General features: G+C 43.6%; 1 protein-coding gene across 12 annotated transcripts in view; it reads right to left on the bottom strand.

The window, feature by feature from the left end:
- ST7 (suppression of tumorigenicity 7) overlaps positions 1–23642 on the bottom strand; it is a 614758-nt gene that overhangs the window by 49788 nt on the left and 541328 nt on the right. For 4 of the 12 annotated variants that reach the window (XM_085653135.1, XM_085653143.1, XM_085653141.1 and 1 more), the window contains exon 12: positions 13850–13985. In XM_085653135.1, the coding sequence (XP_085509261.1) occupies positions 13850–13985 (136 nt within the window). Of the gene's footprint in view, positions 1–13832; positions 13986–23642 lie in introns of all 12 variants that reach the window. The other 8 variants (XM_085653132.1, XM_085653137.1, XM_085653136.1 and 5 more) reach the window with 2 other exon arrangements.

A 23642-nucleotide genomic window follows, 5' to 3' on the forward strand; every position in this document is an offset into this window, starting at 1 on the left:
TATAGATCCACCTATGTCTGATAATTCTAACCAATCATGTTTCTTTTATTCCTTATTACGCCTAGTTTCGATTATGTCACTGTTTTGTCACTTTTCTTATCAAATGTTACGCCTTCTACATTCGTTTCATTGTAATGTACTTATTATAAAAATACATGTCTGTTAATAAATTATTGTACTTCACTTCCTGAACCTTCGTGGTGACGGAACCTGAGGGCCGCGACTCGAGTCGGCCATTTTGAATGGAATAAAGCCCATTAGAAAACCTCTTATACCACGGATTCTGCCTCTTGTTATTTTGAGCTATTTACTTTATTTTAAGATTCCGTATGAAATTCAGTCCGGTAATATTTATTTTATTTACCACATAATGGCGCCCGAACAGGGACACTTTCTCATCTCACGCGCCGGCGGTGCGTTGCAGGCCCGGTCTCCTGCCACAGCTGGACGGACCATAAACGCGTACCAGCAGGATTTCCTGTAAGCTCCCTCCGGTCAAGCGGGGGCGACTGAGGCTGCGATCAACCCAGACGAGGCGGTGAGAAGTGCGAAGTATCCCGACCAGAGCCTAGCTGAGAGAGCAAGATCCGAGGTATACAGAGGCCCACCAGGTTTTCCGAAATTCCGACGTCCAGAGGGTCCGATGTCCGCAGTTATCGAGTCCTGTCCATTCTCTGAGGCCTTCCGTTTCAAGGAGCTACTCGGTGAGTACCATCGCCGGGGAGGCGTGTTGACGCGCACATAGGTTGTGCCGGTCAAGACGGATTTGGGTACACAAATCCGGTCTGCACTGTTTAGCAGTGTATATGTACTGTTTAGCAGTATATCAAGTACTCCGAAGTATTCAGTTATTGTCAAGAATTCAGCGTGGTGATTAGTTAGGCAGACTGTCATCATTGTCGATCATTATAATGTTTAATGTTTAATGTTTAAAGTATTCAGAAAATGTCTTGCATATTGTGGTATGAATGACTGTTCATTGTTCACTGTTCATTATTGTGTTTCTCGTATTAAGTAAGTTCAAGAGTAAGTATCAGATCAGTTGTCAATATGCCGCTCTTCTCGAAGTTAAGACAGATTACTACCAGAAAAGGGGTGCTTGAAGAAGCAGTTCCTATTCCTCCTAGAGACACTCCAGGACATTTCATGTACCATAAACATGGCTTAGACGCCATATTGTTTCTTGATCTATGGGTAGATTATACCAAAGGACTACCGGAAAGTCAAAGGTGGCCCGTAGCGGGAACCTGGGATGCAGAGTGCATCATGAAAGTGGAGGAAGAGTTATGGAAAAGAAAGGTCAGACAGTCACAGAAAGACGCTGTTGAGTTATGGCGTAAAGAATCTCATAGACGAACAGAAAAAGCACGTAGACAAGAAGAGAGGAGTAAAGAAAGTTCAAATAAAGTTCAAGAAAATCTATTAATTGAGGAAGGTATCCGAGTGAAATCAGAACAAGTAAATAGACAAAGAAATGCTCTTATGAATGGTATGTATCCCCTTCTAGCCGAAGGACTACCTAAGGCTGCTCCAGAGATACCAAAAGACTTGCCACCCCCATTATTTCCAATTAAGGTACATCCAAAGGGGCATCCCAGAACCGCAGAAGATGTTTTTCTTTCCTCATATCTAGACGATGCAGCTCCCGAGTATGCTAACGCCACACCACATAGACCGTCTGGCGGAGGGGTTCAACGTCAGGATCAGGTATCTGTCCCCGTGCAACAGCAAGTCCCGATACAAGCTTCGGCAAGCACATCTGTTTCCGCATCTGTCTCCGCAGTCGACGCTACAGAGGTATCGACACCCATAGTTGCTGTGTCACGTTCAACGAATCCATTCACACCCGACGCCCCAGATGGGGCCACGGGAGGTGCTAGCAGTACTTTTACACCACCCAGAATAAATAAACTTGTTTTTCAAGAGTCAGCACATTCACGTACACCTAAGTTCGTAAATGAACGTACGCTTAAGGAACTCCTTGTAAATTGTAGATATGACCCGGTGGTTGGTAAAGAGGACGAAATGGTCCTGGCATCATTACGTATCAGACGAGCCGCAGAGTATTTAGCAAGGTTACCAGGAATGACTACGCATCTGGATAACATATATCATTTTGTTCAAACAGGACGAGATCCAGGATGTATTAACAGAGCTATGGAATTCCAGAAAGTAGAGATACAGGGGGAACTGTTACGTTTCCTCATAAACTGTGTGATCAGAAATCAAGATCGTCCGGGGGTAGACCGAATGCAATGCTTATTCTTACAAGATGGAGTCAGAATATATCAGAAGGGAGACACGATAAGCAAAATTGTATAATAGCCATGTGCCGAAAAATCCGTAAAGAAATAGAGCGTATTCATGAAGAAAGATTGGGAACAGACCTAGTCATGACAAAGACCCAGCGGGTTTCCACCGAGAAATTAAAGACATGTTACTGATGGGAGAGTACACCTTTCCTGATATTATGACGATATTAAAGGTGCTTTTGCCTGCTGGCATATATGAAAAACTGAAAGAAAAAGAGTGGGAAGTGGGAGACCAAAAGATAGACTGGACAGCATTAGCAGAGGAAGAAAGGGGCCGAGCTGCAGGTTCAGGGCTCGGGGATAAAGTTAAACTATTACCAGGTTTACTAGTACAGGTATTGCCACGTTTATTAACTACAAAAAAGGAAGATTGGGGTGCAATCACAGCCTGTAAACAAAAGCAAGATGAAGACACAAGCGATTATTATGCTCGATTTGAAAAATGTTTTGGTATAAATAGTGGTATAAAAGCAAGTAGTGACTCATATCCACATTTATTTGTGACAAAATTAGTGGAAAATGCATTGCCTCCAGTGAAGAATAGAATATTGAAATTCGAGAGTACCTGGCAAAGTAACACTCCGTCGCAAATGCTACAAATGTTACAGTATCATCACAATAGAATTAGGGATGAACAAGAACACGAGCATAGACGCATGAAGGATACAAAAATGAAAATGCTAGTTTCTCAGACAGTACCAGCAGATGGTCACAAAAAGGGTGTGACACATTCTGGTGATTCTGCAGTTCCTGTAAAAGGAACCTGCAATTACTGTAAACAACTAGGCCATTATGTACATGATTGTCAAGTCCTGAAACGTAATATAGCTACAGGTATTGCAAAAGAGAGACCACGATTAGTTAGACAAGATCAGAATGAACAAGGAGCTATGCAGCATGGACAGTCCATGCCAGTTCAGCAACAGTCTATGCCAGCCTCACAGCAACCCATACAGTTTGTGCCAGCTGCACCACCGTTGCCTGCTACTGCCACACAAACCACAACACAACAAATGTATCAGACTGCACAGTATGAATACCCTGAGTATCAGCGTTACGCATGAACCAGCCTAGAGAGGGAAGTTGACTTACCGCTTATCGAGATTCCGGTAGATCAAGAAGGACCTTATGTACATAGTGAATTATTAGGTCAAGATAGAAAATTCTTACTCGATACAGGGGCAAGTCGAACAACCATAAAACGTAGTGAAGTTCCAGGGGCACCCCTCTCAGGCTCTCAAAATGTTTCCCTTGGTTTTTCAGGAAAACCTATTGTTAATGAAGTATCACAGCCTCTACCACTTACGATAGGACCTTTGACACGAACTACAGATTTATTGCTTACTAAATCATGCCCAGAAAATCTGTTAGGAATTAAAACTCTGAAAGCACTAGGAGCCATAATATGTTGTTCTCCGGAAGGAGTAAGGTTGTTTTTGCGTGATTTTAAAGGTCACTATGTGTCTAGAGACATGGATCCCCGACTACAGACTTTACCAGTACATCTATGGGCACAAGGCCCTACGGATGTTGGCTGCATGAACATTACACCCTATCGAGTTACATTGAAAGCAGGAGTGGTACTACCACGAATGCGACAATACAAGTTACCGCATGATGCTGTAGTGGCTTTGTTGAAAATCATTGATGAGCTAATTGCCCAGGGAGTAGTTGTAGAAACAGACTCCAATGTATGTAATTCACCGATAATTCCGATTCTTAAACAAACTGATCCTACTGCTCCACCAGTGTACCGATTGGTTATTGATTTGCGTGAACTAAACAAGTGTATTGTACCACAATTCCCTGTGGTCCCTGATATATCATCATTGTTGACAGCAATTGATTCCGAAGCAACATTTTTTTACTGTAATTGATCTCAAGAATGCCTTTTTCAGCGTCCCAATAGATCCGGAAAGCCAATACTTGTTCGGATTCAGTTTAAATGGGCGCAGCTTTAAATTCTCACGCGCTCCCCAAGGATTTACAGAAAGCCCCAGCATCTACAGCCAAGCACTGAAACGAGAACTTGACAGTATACACATGCCAGTCAATACTGCACTGCTTCAATATGTCGATGATCTGCTGATCACCGCGAGAAGCGAGCCAGAATGTGAAAAAGCTTCTCTGACAGTTTTACATTTCCTAGCCGACAAGGGGCACAAGGTGTCCCCTTCTAAGCTGCAATTCTGTGTTCAGCGAGTTATTTATCTTGGTCACTCGCTGTCCAAGGAGGGAAGGCAGCTTACACCAGATCGCATCCAGTTAATTGCTAACATGTCAATACCCCAGACACAAAAGGAGGTGCGGGCTTTCATAGGCCTCACTTCATATTGTAGGCAGTGGATCCCTCAGTACGCATTTCTAGCAAAACCACTCATTCAGTTAACCACACAGGAGGCAGCCACATCGACTGTTCTCCCTTGGACTCAGGAACATACACAAGCTTTTGAAAGCCTAAAGGAAGCTTTATGTCAAGCACCTGTTTTAGCAACACCATGTTATAGCAAACATTTTACACTCTTTGTTACAGAACGCGAAGGTACTGCCTTGTCAGTACTCACTCAGGATCAAGCAGGATCACGCAAACCATGTGCTTATTTCTCCAGTACATTAGATCCCGTAGCTCAGGCTTTGCCTGCATGCCTGAAATCAGTGGCAGCGACAGCTTTAGCAATCAGACAAAGCGATGCCATAGTATTAGGACACCCATTGACAGTTCAAGTACCACATGCAGTAGAGGTTCTTGTGAACCGAACACAAACACAACACTTGACCATAGCAAGACTTACCGGTTATGAACTGACATTGTTTCAACCACACATAGAGATCCGACGGTGTAATACATTGAATCCTGCTACACTATTACCTGTAATTGGAACAGACCCACTAGCTCATGATTGTGTTGAAATCATTGAAATAAAGACGAAACCTAGACAAGACTTGACAGACGTTCCATTGTTAGATCCAGACCTGACGTTGTATGTAGACGGATCATGCATGAGAGCAAGTACAGGAGATTTAGTGGCCGCGTATGCAGTCACAACAGACACTGAAGTTATTGAGACACATTGTATAGATACTCTGTCAGCCCAAGCAGCAGAACTTATTGCTCTAACGCAAGCCTGTATTCAAGCCACAAATAAGAAAGTTAATGTATACACTGACTCACGTTATGCATTCGGAGTTGTACACGACTTCGGCGTGCTGTGGCGAGAGAGAGGTTATCTAACGTCCCATGGTGCCCACATTCAGCACGGGCCCCTCATTCATGCCTTGTTAGACGCAATACATTTACCCACTGCTATATCGATTATGAAATGTAAAGCACACACGAAGGTTACTGATACCATTTCTCAAGGCAATGATTTAGCTGACAGAACAGCTAAACAGACTGCTCAGAATCGCACATTAGACATGACAAAGCCAATAGTTCAGACCCCAACACAGTGTATGACGATTAAGGATCCCGCACTTGACGTAATTGACATACAGACACATGCCACAGCAGAAGAAATAAAGAAGTGGACTGAACTAGGAGGGATCCAGACAGATCAAGGATGGATGACGAAGGAGAAATCTGTATGGTTTCTCCCTGATTCCATGGTTCAAGCCATTATAGCTACAGTTCACAGTCCAGCACATTTAGGAGAGAAGGCTATGCTAGACAGCATTCAGCACATTTGGTTCAACAAACATTTACGAGCAGCAGCTAAACAAAAAGTTCGTACCTGTATGATATGTTGTCAGTTTAATCCAGGAAAGAGTGTTCCCGTAGAGCAGGGTGGATTTCAGCCTCCTGACCATCCTTTTGAAGTCCTCCAGATGGATTATATTCAGATGGAACGTTGTCGAGGATTCAAATATGTCCTCGTAGTTGTCTGCGCTCTCTCCCGTTGGACAGAGGCGTATCCCGTATCAGATTACACTGCTCCGACTACTGCCAAGCAGCTAGTTCGAGAATTCTTCCCACGGTACGGTTTACCACGTGTTGTATATTCAGATAACGGTCAGCCTTTCTCATCCGAATTAATGAAACATGTCTCACTCTTGTTGGGATATCAGTGGAAATTCCACTGTGTCCGACACCCCGAGGCAGCAGGTCTCGTAGAAAGACATAACCAGACACTGAAAATCAGACTGTCCAAAATATGTAGAGAGAAAGGTGTCGACTGGATAGTAGCATTACCAGTTGCACTCTTTTACATGAGAATGGTAGCACACTCTAGAACAGGGCTATCCCCGTATGAGGTGATCTTTGGTAGACCACCGAATATGTGGGGGACGCCTATACCACGTAAAATAACTGATGTTGACTGTAATATGCTGACAGATTACCTGGCTTCCTTGATGTCTGCACTACAATCTTCTCGTTCACAGGTAGCTGCAGCCTTTCCCGACAACACTGAGGCGAAACCCCATGACGTTGTTCCGGGTAATCTTGTCTTTGTGAGAAACTTCGACAGGAAAAGTCAATTGGAGCCCAGGTGGAAAGAACCCAAGTTGGTCCTGTTGACCACAAGAACAGCCGTGAAGATCGAGGGACGAAAAGGGTGGATTCATTCAAGTCACGTCAAAAAATTTCATGGACTTCCTCCTGACACAGACAGTACTGCCCGTGTGTCTTCCCCCATTGACTCAAAGCTACCTTTGGCTGAGGCCAGTAGCACCGAACTCTATAAACAGAAACTCAGGTCCAGATCTAAACTGTCGGACGATTTGATTGTTTAAGTCCTCTCCAAGGTGAAGCGGTTGAATCTGTCCCGACATGTATCCCTTAGGTCTGAATCATGTAGAGTCCAGAATCATAATGAAACGACATGCTTATTGTAAATTACTGTGTAACCACTGTATTGTGACATTATTAATTTTGTTTTTATTGAGTATTTTAGTAATTATTACGAGTGTGATTTTGCACATATATCATCCTATCTCTAGACATGTTTATAATGTTGCTGCAGAACATTCTTTTAGTGACCTACCGCCACATGAATTATCTTATAGACTTGCGCTGCGCAATAACACATTCATTAGTATGTTACATCATTCCCATCAGACTAGTAATGCGACCAATTGTTGGGTGTGTGGCCGACTTCCTCCCTATCAGAATAACAAAGGAGTTCTGCCTTTCTTTCCACATCCATTCACACACAATGGCTCCTGTGGAGCATGGTTTAGTTTATTAAATTCCATAGACCCAGACACAGCAGTTTATCAACAACATTGGATATGGGGAAATCTGAATCTAGTTTTATTCAAAGTCTGTCACCCTAATAAGGAGGGTCACCCCAGTAGAACAGGAACTGATTTAGAAAATGAAGTGTATAAATTAGGTAATTTTACGCCTAATCTTATGATTTTGAATGTCAAATCCGAAGTTGAACTAATTCTGCCCACTATGTCAGTATTTCCAGTAAAGGGTGAATTATGTGTAAGAAAAGTTGGTTCCATACATATGGGCCATAGCCAATGCGTTATTACAGTAGAATATAGTGATCAAGGTAAATCTTCATTTAGAGCTTCTCGCCATTCTTACTTCATATGTGGTCAGACGGCATATATGCGTCTGCCTCTAGATTGGGATGGTACCTGTTACATAGCATTCCTTTTGCCACCTGTTTTCCTAGCTCCCCCTGATTATTATCGAAATGTTCATTTAGTACACAATAGAGAGCGGAGAGATCTCCCAGTTGTCGATTATACTGAGACAGCATGGGACAAGTATGTAGATTTCAATAAAGGTATCTTTCCCTATATAGGTACAATATCAAATAGTAAGCTGATACGTAGACTCACCAAGACTCTTGAAGCTGTAGTAAACGAGACTATAGCCGCCCTAGGCAATCTGACAGAGGAACAATCAGTGATGAGAATTGTTGTTCTCCAGAATCGTCTTGTCCTTGACGTCATCCTGGCCGATAGGGGCGGAGCTTGCAGGGTCATCGGATCCAGCTGCTGTATATTCATACCAGAAAATTCGCCATCTGTATATAAAGCTATAACACGCCTTCATAAGATTGTAAGCCAGATACACGAGAATCCAGGCACTTGGACGTGGTCCGGGTGGTTTTGGAGTGTGATATCAGCCTGGGGATGGAGAGTTCTATCCTTCCTAGGTATTGGCCTTCTTATGCTCTTCAGTTGTTGTTTATGCCTACAATGTGGACCAGCGATTTGTGGTCTGTGTGCCACATCATGCATTCCACATCACAGTTCTCGTTCAAAATACCGGAAGAAGAAGGAAGAAGAAATGATGCTCCATGAGCAAATCAATGGAATGATGAAGATTGATGTCTCGTGAAGGGCAAGAAGGGGACAAGGAGGGAATGTGGAAATGTGGATTTTCCTGATCAGTTATGTCCCCTATCTTGGACCCCAACGGTTTTATATGCATGTTACAAGTACATGTATGTTCCCTCCAGTTCCAGTTTCTAAAGACGCAAACATATGTGTGTCTACCGTCAACATGTTCTCTGTCAGATCCGCCATCAATGGGCTGGATATTCGATTCCTAAGTATGAAAGGCCACCGACTTTATATGGCTAAGTTACTTCATTTTTTCAGTTCAGGCAAGTAGGCCCGATTCTGTCCTCAAAGCCTTTCCCTGCTCTCTGTCTCTGACAGCTTCAGCTTGAGCTCGCATCTGTATCCATGAACTTTGTCCTACTCCCTGTGCAGCTAACGGTGCCTGCCTCGGCTAGTTTTCGCCTGTCTGCCAAGAAGTTGTATTTCACCTTCGAATTATCTATTTTGCTCTTCAGCCGATGCATTCCTGTCCAGTGATTTAAGTAAACATTTCCTTTAGCTCACAAGCAGAGGACTCAGCCTTTCCGTCCTCCTGCAAGTGATTCATAGCCCTGTTGCCATGGAAAGTTTTCTATCCCTCGCATCTCATATAGACACTTAGACGCTTGTACACGTACACAGTCAGTATAGAATAGATTCTGTCCGAGAGTCTCTTCCTTGTGGATAACATAGTTCTTTAAACATAGGATGTTAGATATGATTTGGGATTAGGTTGACTTGACCCCAGACTTCTCGTCTCCACATGTAGAGCTAAATGTCAAGTCCCCTTCACCCCCTAGTTGCACGTCAATTACACGTCATGCTGCCGCGCGCGCATCTATGCCAAGTATTATCTTATAGATCCACCTATGTCTGATAATTCTAACCAATCATGTTTCTTTTATTCCTTATTACGCCTAGTTTCGATTATGTCACTGTTTTGTCACTTTTCTTATCAAATGTTACGCCTTCTACATTCGTTTCATTGTAATGTACTTATTATAAAAATACATGTCTGTTAATAAATTATTGTACTTCACTTCCTGAACCTTCGTGGTGACGGAACCTGAGGGCCGCGACTCGAGTCGGCCATTTTGAATGGAATAAAGCCCATTAGAAAACCTCTTATACCACGGATTCTGCCTCTTGTTATTTTGAGCTATTTACTTTATTTTAAGATTCCGTATGAAATTCAGTCCGGTAATATTTATTTTATTTACCACACCTTATTGGCCAAAGACCCCAGAACAAGAATGCCAATGAGAGTAATCACATAAAAAATTACAATACAAACTTCACAGCAGGACCTATACATTTTCAATTAATGAAGCAAATATATTCATATTCACAGCAGCTACGAAATCTGCAACCCCTCAATGGCAAGCGGCGGTGACCACAGCGCAGATCACCTTATCTCGAAAGCAAACATCATATAACACTATCTCAGAAGCAATGCAGCTAACAACCCTACTTCACAGATGTTGAGCCAACTTCAGTAGCCCCAAAAATTTGCTAACTACCACCACAGGTTATATAAACCCAAAATATCCACCACTTTAGCAGAGCCCTCCACTTTCAAGGAGTCTGTACTTACTGCTAACCTTCCGCAGGCTGAGCGGACCTCGCTAGACTGCAACCTCATGATTGAAGAAAGTTCTGAGGCCTCTTGCCAGCTCTCAACAGGGACAGCCACAGGCCTCAACCTTCTTGGGAAATTCTATAAAGGCTTCTGGGGGTCTCTTGCCAACAATGTTCTACACTTCACAAGAGAATCAAGAACTGCCTAGAGTGAGAGAGTCATCACTGTCACAGTCAACCTTATGAGTAAAAACACAATTAAAAAGCATTGGTAAATCGATTTGGTCTGCTATTGGCAAACAGGCTTACTTTTTATTACAAGCATATGCCAAAAAACAGGGGGAAAAAGAGCATGCTGCTGCCTAAACACGGTAAACCTTTGCCGGCAATAAATATTTATAATTAAAAAAAATATTAACCATTGCATATAATTTTAACATAATACACGTGTTTCCTACCTAGCATGCGAATGTACTATGATCAGGTGTGCCTTATATGTTTTAATGCACATTAAAGGAAGACAGGATTCTTATTTGCACAAAGAAAAGGTTCTTTTGGCTTTGAATTACTGTAACCTGAAGACCTAGTTTAAACACAGATGGATCACTAATAGAAAATGGGTACAGAATAGAAATTAAAAAAACCTTCTAATTAAAGTATTAGCCCAACAGCCATGGCACTGAAGTGCACTTCTTTTTAGGCAGATGTGCACATAGGAGCAGGCAAAATGCCGTATTGATAGTGCAAGAGACCATGGCTGAACAGGGCTGACCCATTGCCTCATACTGTAAACTGCAGTGAATGGAAGCAAAATGTGAATGACTATTTAGCAGACTAATGGATGAGGATGGCTCACCCAAATCCTATCTATGTATACATACATATTTATTTTTTTCTGACTTTTTTTTTTTATTGCACAAAGCTAGCGAAACACTTAAAGCTGGCTCTAATCCAGACCTACAAAGTAACATTTGAGAACATGATATTTAAAAGAAATTCACAAATTCAGCAATTAATTTATGGAATCACTGCTGTGTTTGAATATAAACTCTGATCCTGCATAGAACGGGGGACCTCTTTCTGGATGGACATGTTATCACACACGCTGACATTGCTACTACCGGGGTCTCTACGCAGTTGAACCATTTCATTCTCAGGAGTCTACATTACACACTGACCGATTACCCTCATACCCGGTAGCACCAAGGGACTCCACCCCCCCTCACCCCGGTTGATGTTGGTGATTACCACCACCGAAGGGACACAATTGGTCTCAAGGCTTTACCAGACTTGTTTAGCCCTAAAACCATTGGGTAGTGCGAGGGCCCAGGTGGCATAGGAGCGTGACTTGGGGCATCCTATAGCAGACAAGATGTAGCTTTATTGCTGCACAGAAATGAAACTCCTTTCCTCTAACCATAGGCGCAAACTGCTACATTTCAAGTTTCTACACCAAGCATACACCACGTCACAAGGTTTAGAAAAAAAACTGACCCCACATGCTCCCACAAATGCCTGAAATGTGGGACTGACAACGCAGACTTTATACACCTCACATGGACCTGTCCTGTTATTCAAGCCTACTGGCTTCAGATCCTTGATCAGATGCCCACAATGAATGGGGTCACTGTTGACCCTGACCCCCCCTAACCCTATCAGGATATGTCAAACCCCTTCAGCCCTGTTCTCTGTGCTTTCCTACCATCGCGCTGCTGCTGGCAAAACGTCGAATAGCTCTGTTTCAGGGTAGTAGCCGATGCCCCACTAAGGAAACATAAGCAGCGCTCTAACCTCCCAAGTCCAGACCCAAGGACATTTGGCAATCACTGCATGATTATCTGTTAACAATGGACAGAGACGCCTCAGATGGCAATGCCAGATGAGGTTCACGCCTACAGTTCATATCAGGACCCCTAAAGGCCTGAATTTGACCAGCTGTGACCAGTTATCTTGTTTTTTTCCTACTGCATATGTCTTCTATATGCTTTGTGTAATCTCAATTGAACAATGCATGACCAATGTCTAGTTGATTTATTTTTTTTGTCCTTTTGTAAAAAGATTAATAAAGTTTTTAAAAAAACAATACATGTGACCTTGTGTAATGTAACTGGTGCTCATGTAAAGCACTTCAAAGCCTTCAAGTTGAGTTCACCCTATTAAAATCTGCAGAAAAATGCACAAAGAGGTAAAAACAAAACCTTAACATAAGGAACGACAAATAGATACCAATTTCCTGGCTGATTTGTACAAAGTGAATCAAGTAAATCTAGATAAATCGCTGCTTCCCTGCTTAAATTGTATAATCTTAGGCAAATATTTTATTTTACCAAAAGTAATTTTTCTTCTTTATCGCGTATGAAAGCACTTTCAAATATGGGAGTTCAGAATACCAGTTGCACAAAAACCAGTTGCACAAAAACCTATTCTGCTTAATTAAATAGATTATAATGTTGCTCTTTAGTTTGGAGTTTGCAGAGTTTTGCCCGCAAAGTGATGCAGAACGGAGTTTTTTCTCTCATGTGGCTCACCAACTGTAAGTTGGCGAGTGCTAGGGAGACAAAAATTGCACTGGATCTCCTCTTGGCGAGATTTCTCAATGCGGGTGGTCACGGCAGGTTGTGACCGCTCACGTTGAGAATGCCGCCGCTCGAGTAGAATGTCTACTCGAGCGGCAGAAAGAAGCAGCGCCCTCTGGTGTGATGCAGAGAGCCGTTCGCGCTTATTTTACAGCACGGGACAAACTCTTGGCGCTTAAAATCAGTGCAAGCAACGTGACTTAATATACTCCGCTGATGGCAGAACTCTGCGGAGCGCGGCTTGAGTTTTTCTGTCTCTGCGGAGTTCCACCTAGTTTACATGCCAATTGTCTTGTCTTAGTGCACTAATGGTTTATGTTTTGAAACTATAATTTTTAATAAGCACTTGTCAGTGCAGTACTATAATGTGATGTATTGTCAAAGCTTCATGTTAAAGAAATACACATTTCTGAACTTTGATGCGACTTCATCATTTTAAGTGATGTTTGTTGATTGATTTACATAGGGAACATTATCAGGGCTAGGCTGGTGCACGGGCTGCAAATTCTGAGCCAGATCCTCTGCTTGGCTTCCGCTATAAATGTGTTGTCTCGTCCACCTCTAGGTATTTGAATACCCTGCATGTTAACAAAAAACGGCTGCAGGATCTATACAGAGCATAGAATGGGACGAACAATGTAATGTTTGATAATTTTGAAATGGGCTCCCTCTAGCGGCAGATATTCAAACTGCAGGTGAAACCCGACAACCTACTTGTAGGATGCGGTATCTCATTGGGCATTATTTTTAATGCTTCACTTACTTACCAGTAATTGCATTACACCGAGGACGTTTTCACCCTAATTAATTACTTAATGAGGCGCGGCGGCCTAATTAAGTAATTAATTGGGGGCGCGGGGGTGGGGGCGTAATGTGGAGGTAATGATAAATTACTGAATGGTTTAGACCGCCCTGCAAAACTTTGAGTTCTAACATTCATTCAAAAGAGCTGATAGACAGGTAATGTTCTAAACAGCCAACCGCCCGCTTACAATAACAGTAGCCGGTATGCACACTTTCAGATAGAGGTGACTTCCTACAAACATTTATTCTCATTGAATATTTCAGAAAAGAAGTACTTACTGCCTTCCCACGTACAATGTAAGAGATTTAAGGCACCCTCCACCCTTTTCCAGTGCTGAAGATGAAAGAATGCGTATGCTATTGCTTCGCTGTCCCCTCTCTTCAAGATATGTTCTGGGGGTAATATTAAACTTTTCATTTCTAGTAGATACTGCAACAGAAACAGAACAAAGCAGTTATTTTTCGCAATGTGCCCCACATAGGTAAGTAACTAGGTCAATTCAGAGAAACAAGACACACTGTATGGCCTCTACTTCTTTTGCAACTGCTGCTGATGACCTATATGAAGCACATTGACATTTACAATGAAAATTACCACAGCACTTTTTGGAAGCTGTGATTATTCACCTCAGCCCAGTCCTCTCCTCTTATGTAAACAGTGTCCTATCTCAGTTCATCAAGTGTCTTTACTTCGCAGGCAGTACATAGGGAGTCTTTACTTTACATTGCAGGTAAGGTAAATATAATAAAATCTCATTCTAGATGTCCCTAACTCTATCTATATAAATGTATCTATCTAAACACACACAGACATAAATATACACATAAAGGCCTGTATGTACACACACACAAACATATGTGTGTGTGTGTATATATATATACACACACACAAACATATGTGTGTGTGTATATATATATATATATACATATATATATACATATATATATATATATACACACACTGAATAGATGAAGTACAGTAAAAATATATACTAAATACAGTTAAAAAACGTACAGAAAATTAATAAATAAGCACAATTAAACTAAAAAGGAAAATCTAGATAGACAGATATGAATTTAGGGCTTTGGGAGTACGCCTACTTATAGGAGAAAATGGTATATTAGAGTTGGGGGGTGGGGGGGGGGGGGGGGGGGGGTTACTGTTCATATTGTAGCAGGACCAAAGCTAACTTGCAATAACAGTCTGACTTGGCATATTTGGCAAAAAATGATTGTTGCGTGTGTTATAGGTCCCTGGCCGGGCATTTTAGGCCGTAATGTTTCTTTTAGAGTAGGACCAAGAATGAATTACATACGACTAGTCCCTGTGTAGAGTGGCACAGTGGGTAAAAATGATGCACCGGAATGTGACCCAAGCGATTGCCAATGGCCGATATTATTTCAAGCATTGCTTCCATCACCTTGTTGTCTTTTGCAGCGAGTGGTCTACTGCCGCACACAATGCAATATTTTTTATTTGCTGCCAGAAATAGTAAGCTGAGATTTAATTTGAACGCCCAGTATGTTTTCTAAGGAGAGGAGAAACACGTATTGTATAATTAAAATTACTGTTAAACAATGGAATAAAGGTGAGTGGTGGGGACAAAACGTTTTCAAGTTCACGGTCAAATGGCCTGTCAAGAGAGGAACCATGTTTACACCATGTCCACATTTGACGGCGCCATCACACTGTCAAGGTCTACTGTGTCCCTGATCAACAACAGAAACAGAGATTATTAGCGAATCTCTGTATTTGACCCGATCTACAAGGATAATGTACAGTATAAAAAACATGCAGCTGCAGTTCCAAAACACTATCTAGTCATAAGAACATTCAATTAGAAAGCCTTTCACAAGTGTTTTCTGATCAATTTAACTATTTAGGGCCAGGAAACCCGTGGAAGTGTAAGAAAAAATGGGAGAGATAAAGCATCTAAGCAAAAAAGAGCAAACTTGAAGGCCTGACATCACAGGTCCCACTCCCATGCCACCCCCTGGAGCCGTACTGGCCGGCCCAGTCTGTGGCTCGGATTCAAGCCCTGCCAAGGTACTCACCAGCCACCCCATGTAACCCAACTGTGCAAAGCACAACAAAACTCAATGCCTCCTGCTAGGTTATCAAGGAAAGCTTTGTCAGAGTCCACTTGAGAGAACGCAAACCGCTTGTCTAATGTCACTCCCAAGAAGTCCCACCGATGACTCTGTAGTGAAGATCGTTATCTATATATGTACAATGCTAAGTTAGCACAACCGCGTTAGATGTTAGAAAGCCATCTTGCCGCTTTTGCACACGACACTGTAGTCACATGTTATTATTTGAGAAATGCTTACTCGACTTTGCTTCACATGAGAACTGTCTGTTGTTCACATCCTAAACAGTGAGCAGCGACCTTGGTCTGTACACAGTGTAAAGAAACAGTCTGGGTCGCTAGACGGTGCATGTTGTTGGGTTCAGGTTGATCGGCCCACTATTTAGCCATAACACGCAAGCAGCTGCAAATACCTGAAAGTCGGGTGCTTTTAATATTGCAGTGTTACATGTTTTCAAGACATTCGGAAGAAGAGCTTTCCCAGGAGCAGAGCCTAGCTGATCCTATGATGTGATCGCCCTGAGCTGATCTTTACGGTATGGGGTTCCCCATTCAAGCCTAGAGACCTTTTACTAGTCTAATAATAATACTATTAGTTTGCTAGCGAAAGGAAGGTGGCTTAGATCCACTGTCATTTTAGTATGATTACTCCTTTCATTTACTATGGTATTGTAACTATGCTGATGGTTTTGATATTAATCATTTGTCTGCTTATGTTCGCCAAAGTACTGCATCTTAGGAAACGAGGTTTATAAAATAAACTCTTTAAACTTTACAGTGTCACTGTTTATTCTGTTGTGGACTGATATGAGAATAATTACGAACAGGTATTTCTGATTACCACCATCCTTGCAACATGGCGCACCTAACGTTTGGTCTATTGATTTGAAACGCCTTAGTAGTGCTTATATTAGTCCACAACACCCTCACTCTGGTTTCCGTTTGACGGGAGTGACGGTTTAACCTACCTGTGTTTCGACTAATAGGTTCCTTCAAGCTTGATCATTAAAAAGGTTATTTTTTCTGAACCCCAGTGCTACTTTTGATATCGTTGATACTCTTTAGTGTGTCCTAATGGCGGTTGACATAGCCACGCATAGCCGTGCACCTCTGCGCAGTCATTTGACGCAGTATGGGGTGCCGGATGATGCGATGGCTGTTATCTTTGTGGTGAGCGCTGATGCGTCTTACCCGTATGAGTTGTTTTACTCGTGGGTGACTTTTCCGGCGGAGGATGATGATGGTACGTTTCACACGTATACAGCCACGCAGCCGCCTGCGGTCTATACCCCATCTGGACACAAGAAATTCCTATTTCTGCCTGGCAGCATACAATTTGGTTTAATGGCGCCCTTCCCCATGCGGTTGCACCGGCGAGAATGGGCCCGTTGTCTATTGCAGGGGCCACATGGCCGGTGCTGGCCGGCTTTACGCCTCATCCTCGCTATCTCACGGTGGCGGTGGCTGAGTTGCGGGTACTACACACAGCCCGGTACATAGGGCTTTGGTGCAGTACGTGTCACGCACCGTGCAGGTGGGGGCACCTGCTGTTGCGGGACAACCTACGGACCACCACGCGGTGGTTATTAGTCCTGTTATGGTTAATTCGGTGGTCGGCAAGCGCCCCCAAAGTAAGGATGAATTTCCTTATTGGCTTGCTGAGAAATTTGACCAACTGGAAGCAGTTTTTCCAAATACCACTCCTGTGGAGAAACACAGGATCCTCACCATTACTTTGCCTAAAGACCTGGTCCCAGATATGGCCGATTGTGACAACTGGGGGAAGGTCTTTGCCGCGACCTATTCGAAGTGCTATGGCACTCCGTCTATGTCTATACTACCATCCGTCATCAAAAAGGTTCAAGAGAATCATGGTGCGGAGGCAGCTATTGAATTGGGAATGAGGCTTGTCGACAGCTTCGATGTGGTATGCTCCATGGTGATGGGCAACCTCAAAGGAGATGCCATGCAGTTCCAAGTCGCACATATGATGGACCGCGTGGATGACGCCGACAAGCCCAAAGAGTTCGCTAAAGTAATTGCGAAGGCATATAGGACCGTGGGTCGTAGTGCCTTGGGTGTAAAACCGACTGTGATCATTCCTGATATAGTACAACAAACTAAGGTGAGCTCGTCTACAAAAGACAAACGCCCCAATTTTCCTAAACAAAGTTGGCGGGCTAAGAAACAGGGGAAGCAGCAACAGAAACAGGGGTCACGTCCTGCCTCACCGGTACAGTCGTCTAACGAACGCACATATGATCTGCGCGATCGATCTCGTATTAAGTCACCTGATAGATTTCAGGTTTCTGAACAACGCTCTCCTCGTTCTTCACAGGAAACATCGGCTTCACAATCCGGTGGCGGAGACCGTGGGAAAGGAAGGGGTGCCCAAGGTCGTGAGCAACCCCGCCAGTCTGATGTCAAAGGCAAGCAGGACGAGTCTGCGTGTCAAAGACCCCAGTTTCAGAAGAAGAAAGTTGCTGCGCTGACAGCGAGGTATGCCTCAGATGGTATGGATGCAGCTTCGGAACCTGACATGGGCGCTAACGCTGCTAGACAGCGCAGCGGAAGTTACAGTAGTGCGACAAGCACTGCGTCCATATCTGGTGGCGACAGCAACTGATATATTTGTGAATATTGAAACTGCTGATACTCGGGTGTCTCCCCCTGATTGACTATATGATATAGTCATTCAAATTGAAGGTGACATACAACGTACAATTCAAGGTTTTTTTTGGGATATTCTGACCACTTCCTATGACATTCTGTTGGCGGAGGCAGATTGGTCCCCGGCTTTCGTTTTAGATGCTCCTAGAGGGGAGGAGGTAATCCTCTCGTCCTTTGCGCACACAATGCCGAAGGTCCAAGCTAAAAAGTACGCCGAGGAATGGGCTCAGGTGCTAGCACCTGCGTTATATCGAAATCAGGTTGGCTGGAATAAATTGTCTCCCAGCCATGAGATTCCGTTGCGGACTACGCCCCAACCTCAACCCCAATACCCCATGCGTCGCGAAGCTAGACCTCACGTCAATCCTTGAACAATTGGAATATCAAGGAGTGATCGAAACATGTGTGTCACCTATGAATAATCCTTTGTTCACTGTGACGAAGCCTGACGGGTCGTACCGCCTGGTTTTGGATTACCGGCACCTTAACTCTCATTGCCGGACGTGTGCAGTACAAAATACCCACAGTTCGGCTCTCGTCGATAGTCTTGTGAGAAAAAGGTTTAAAACCACACTTGACATCTCTACAGCCATAACCTGACCTCTCTAAGTAGTGAGTGGACGGCGTTCACCTCGGGTGGCAAACAAAAACAATTCAAAAGATTACCAATGGGCTACAAGAACAGCCCTGGAGTCTTTGCTGCTCGCGTGGTCTCTCTGTTAGAGGGCGTAGACCCTGATGTGTACTCGTATGTGGATGATATTTATCTCACAGATGACGAGTTGGAAGCGCATCTCCGTCGCGTTGATCGCATTGTTTTGTTTGCAGACTTCGGTTACAAATTTAACTTTGCGAAGTCACACATTGCGGAATATACAGTGTTGTTCTTGGGGTACGAACTCAACAATGAAGGTCGAGGATTGGCTCCGCACTTCCTAGAGAAATGCGCATGCCTACGTGCTCCTACGACACTGAAGAAATTGCAATCTTTGCTGGGTTTTCTGAATTTCGGTCGTACTTACATTCCAGATTATGCCCAGCGTATCAAGCCGCTTTATGCCTTGGTACAACCTACTTTTTCCAAATCTTGTTGGCTGCCGGAGCATTCAGCTATTTTGCAGTCATTGCAAGCTGATCTTCTTGCTTCAAAATACTTACTGACGCGTGATAACCACACTAACCTGGTCATAAGAATCGTGCCTGGCGCAGTTGGTTTCACATACTTAACGTTCAACGAGGGCGACACCGTCCCCATTGCCTACAAATCTCACTTGTACACTTCGGCTGAACTGCGATTTTCCGCTGTCGAGAAAGTTCTGACGGCAGTACAGATGGCGATTCTGAAAGAACGAGCGCTGTCGCAAGGTAAACGCATGTTGGTGGTAACACCATATCCTGTCCTTGAGGCCGTGACAAAAGCTAGTGTACCAAATTCTAAGGCTTTGCATCCACGGTGGATACAATGGGCTACTTCCTTGACATCGCCTGACGTCACATATATCTTTGACGCGGCACTTCAGACTCAGGAGTTTTTGCAGTATGAATTTGTTCATCCAGCTCCTCTGTCCTTGCGCCCACTCGAGGATTACCATTGTGTCATTTACACTGACGGTTCGGCGCAACCGGCTATTGGATCGAAGCATGCCTATTCAGCGGCTTGCGCAATTGTTGTTGGTACTTTCGTAAATGGTGAATTCGTGCACACGCAGTCATTGGGTGATTGTACCGCACAGTTAGCGGAGCTTCGCGCTCTGGTGCTTGCACTGGAGTTTGCTGATCCACGGGTCACTACTCTCATAGTAAGTGACTCCTTTTATTGTGTTCAATCTTACAACGAGAATCTCCATTTTTGGTCTCAGAATGACTACCATGATTCCAAAGGTAGCACGATTAAGCATAAACTGCTTTGGGTTCGAGTGGCAGATCTTAAAGAACGTCTGCCTCTCGTGAATGTTATTCACACTCTTGGTCACCAACGAGTTGGTGTCCATGCTGTCGGCAACAGCCTGGCTGACGAGGCAGCAAAAACAGCAGTGGCGACATACTTAGTAGCAACAGTTACAAGATCCAAAAGTAAGATCGATGATGACATCTTGGCAGCTATTGCTGCTACAGAGCAGGGAACGAAATTTCCAGGAGGTTTCCCTTCTCGTTACCATTATCGCTTAAGTCCTGATAACGTCCCATTAATGAGGATTAATGACGTTGGTGACAGATTGATTCCCAACGCGGACTGCAGACCATCTTTGATATTGGCGGCTCACGAGGGCATGGCGTATGCGCGTGCCGGCGTTGCAGCTACTGTATCACTGTTACAACAACGTTACTGGTGGTGCGGTGTGTATAAACAAGCCAGAGCTTATGTTCTTAATTGTGACATTTGCCAGCAGATTAAACCTTCCACTGCGGCGCGCCCACCACAAACTCAGTTGTACATATCAAATAAACCAATGGGTTGTGTTTATTTAGATCATTGCGGTCCATTTACCTCTGATACTGCGTACAAATACATCTTGGTTGCAGTAGATTCGTGCACATGTTTTCTGTGGGTGTGGCCACAAAGGAGTGCTGATTCCCGTACTGTCATAAAAGATTTGCGTGTCATTGTTGGAAGTTTTGCATGTGGTACCTTTCATTCTGATCAGGGCCCTGCGTTTGCCTCTAAGGCGTACAAAGAAGCCATGAGAAATTTGGGGGTCCAAGTCAAATTTTCGTATCCATACCGACCTGAGGGTAATAGTGTAGTGGAGTGAATGAACCGTGACTTAAAGCAATCTTTGACAGCCAGGGTTTTGGGTACTGGCCAGCCCAATTGTATGACGTGCAACGTGCACTAAATAATCTCCCTAGAAGGTCTCTGGGTGGGCGGACCCCATACATGATGCTCTTTGGCATACGAATGTTTGTCCCGGACCTTGATGGTCTAGACATGGCGGCGTCAGCCGCACCCTTTGACGTAGATGATCGCTGTGCTGTATTGCAGAATCTTCAAGAAGCCAGAGACAGTCTAGCGAAGGAACACGTACCCTCCTCATCTGATGCTGCGCTTCAGGTTCCGGTAGTCGGCTGGCTACCTCGAGTTGGTGATCTGGTCCGTGAGAAGGTGGAGAACAAGAAGGAGTTCGGCCCCTCTTATCGTGCACCAGTTCCAGTGCTTGGAGTACAGGGTACACGTACAGTCATTTTACCTCCACTTCCTGGTCGCAAGGATAACAGGTACATTTCTATTGACAATGTCAAGCTACAGCGAGTGGCCGATTCTTCTTAGTATGACACCAGCGGTTTCTTGCCCTTCGATGCTGAGAAATTCTGTTGTGGCCCGAGCTCCTAACACCGTGCCTGATGTTGCAGTCGAGATGCATAATGTTACTGGTCCTTTGTTGCGACCGACAGCTGCTGGTCTACCTGAAGATAATGAGTATGCTTATCCTGCGGATGTTACATTGCTTGTTTTACAATCCACCTCAGTTGCCCACTCACGAGACTCTTTTGACTCTAATTCAATGATTTCCATTGCCCCGTCCAAAGTTTCGATTTTTGTGGCCTGGTTTAAAAGACATTTTTTAATTCCCCCTTGGACTTACATTTGGCTAGTGCTCATATGTATTTTTTTGATTATGTCTATTGGTTTTGTGGTAGTGTTTTTTAGACTTATCAATGGACACTACCTGAAAGAAAGATCTACAATTCGTCAAATTGATGGAACTTTGGCCTCCCACTCCTCATCACATATCATGAAAAGGGACCAGACTTTTGTGAACATTACCGCCTGGCCTGTACGTGATGGGATCGCTTGGGATGCAGTAAAATTCACTTATTTCTCTGATTTCAGTGTGTCCAATCCAGCCTCCTTTTATTTTAAGGTTGCGCCTGAGTCTGCTTCTAAGGTTAGACTGACACACACCAAATTGTTATATTCCAAGTCCTTTATGGAGGAGTTGGCAATTGGAGGGTATGATCTATGGAAAGCTACTATCGATCTTAAATCGGTTTGGGGCTCCAAACCGTGGCAGGTACAGGGAACAGAAGCTTTGCATCGTGCCAGTCTTATCCCGAATCACATGTTATTTTTAAATTCATCCATTTTTCAGACCACTTGTTTTGGATTGGCAAGTACTAAAAAATTAAATTCTCCCTCCATTCCGGATCTGGGTGCTTATCCTAATTGGGGTAATCATACAGATCTGTCCCTTGCTACGTTGCAGACATACGTTTCCAACACATCCTTCAATATTTCTGAATTGGATCCAGAAGGGTGGTTGGTATGGCAGACAAGTGCAGATTCCTGTCAACATCGGTTTCTTGGTTTAAAGTAGGGGAATACACAAGTTCGTGTGGACCCCCGTTTTGAATCTTCTCACACTGTAACTACCTACTCAGTAGGGAAGTTATGCCAGTCTTGGCTGCAACATTCTACTTTAGCATCTGTTAAACTTCATTTATCCAAATTAAACGACAAAATAGATTTGAATGATTTTGTTAAGGGTCCTGTGTTTGGCAGGTCCAAGAGATGGGTGTATGCTATTTACAACGAAGTTTGGAAGTTGTCGCAAATTGAGGCTGCTTCCCGATTACGAGCTATTGACCAAGCCAATATGGAGAAAGTACTGGCCGTGATAGATAATAGCATTAACACCCTGTCTTCCAGAATTTATACTTTAGATAAAATTGTAACATCTGTGGTAGACATTGTGCAGGATGATTTGTCTGTATTGTATCATGGTCAAAATCAATTGCGTTCTATTATGCAGTTTGCATGGACGTTGCAAACGTTAAAGGCAGGGAACATGAACACTTCCTCTTTGTTCCTTCCTTTTAATTTAACTGCAAAACAACAGTTCATGTCCATGAAAGATGCTACATACTCATTACTGCACATTGAAAAAATTAGAACCTTTGCCTCGCTCTGTTGCTGAATTGAATTCCACTGTGTGGCTTATACATGGGTTGATCACATTACCTTTCCCCCCCGTTTAAATTCAGTTCGTGCATGAAACATTATGCCCTTGGCAGATATGAACAACTTGGTACTGCCTTCCTGCACAAAGTTTAGTCACTCCCATTCACGTACAGATGCGTGCGGGACGGAAAAGAGGTTTACTTAAAAGGTGAAGAGTGCACTTCCACTCCGGATCACTCTGTTGTGTGTTGGCACATTCAATTGCATGGTGCATGTAATGTACACGCTCCTAATTTAGCTTGCGTCCTGAAAGGGATCCCTGTGCCAGTTATAACACCGTCTTTTACGCTGCTTGCTAACGGTAGTTATTGGCTTTTGGATAATGAAGCTTGCTGTGGGATGTTAGTGGGAATTCCCTACCTAGTGA

This window comes from Triturus cristatus, chromosome 4_1 (assembly GCF_964204655.1).
Source record: "Triturus cristatus chromosome 4_1, aTriCri1.1, whole genome shotgun sequence".
NCBI classification, from domain to species: Eukaryota; Metazoa; Chordata; class Amphibia; order Caudata; family Salamandridae; genus Triturus; species Triturus cristatus.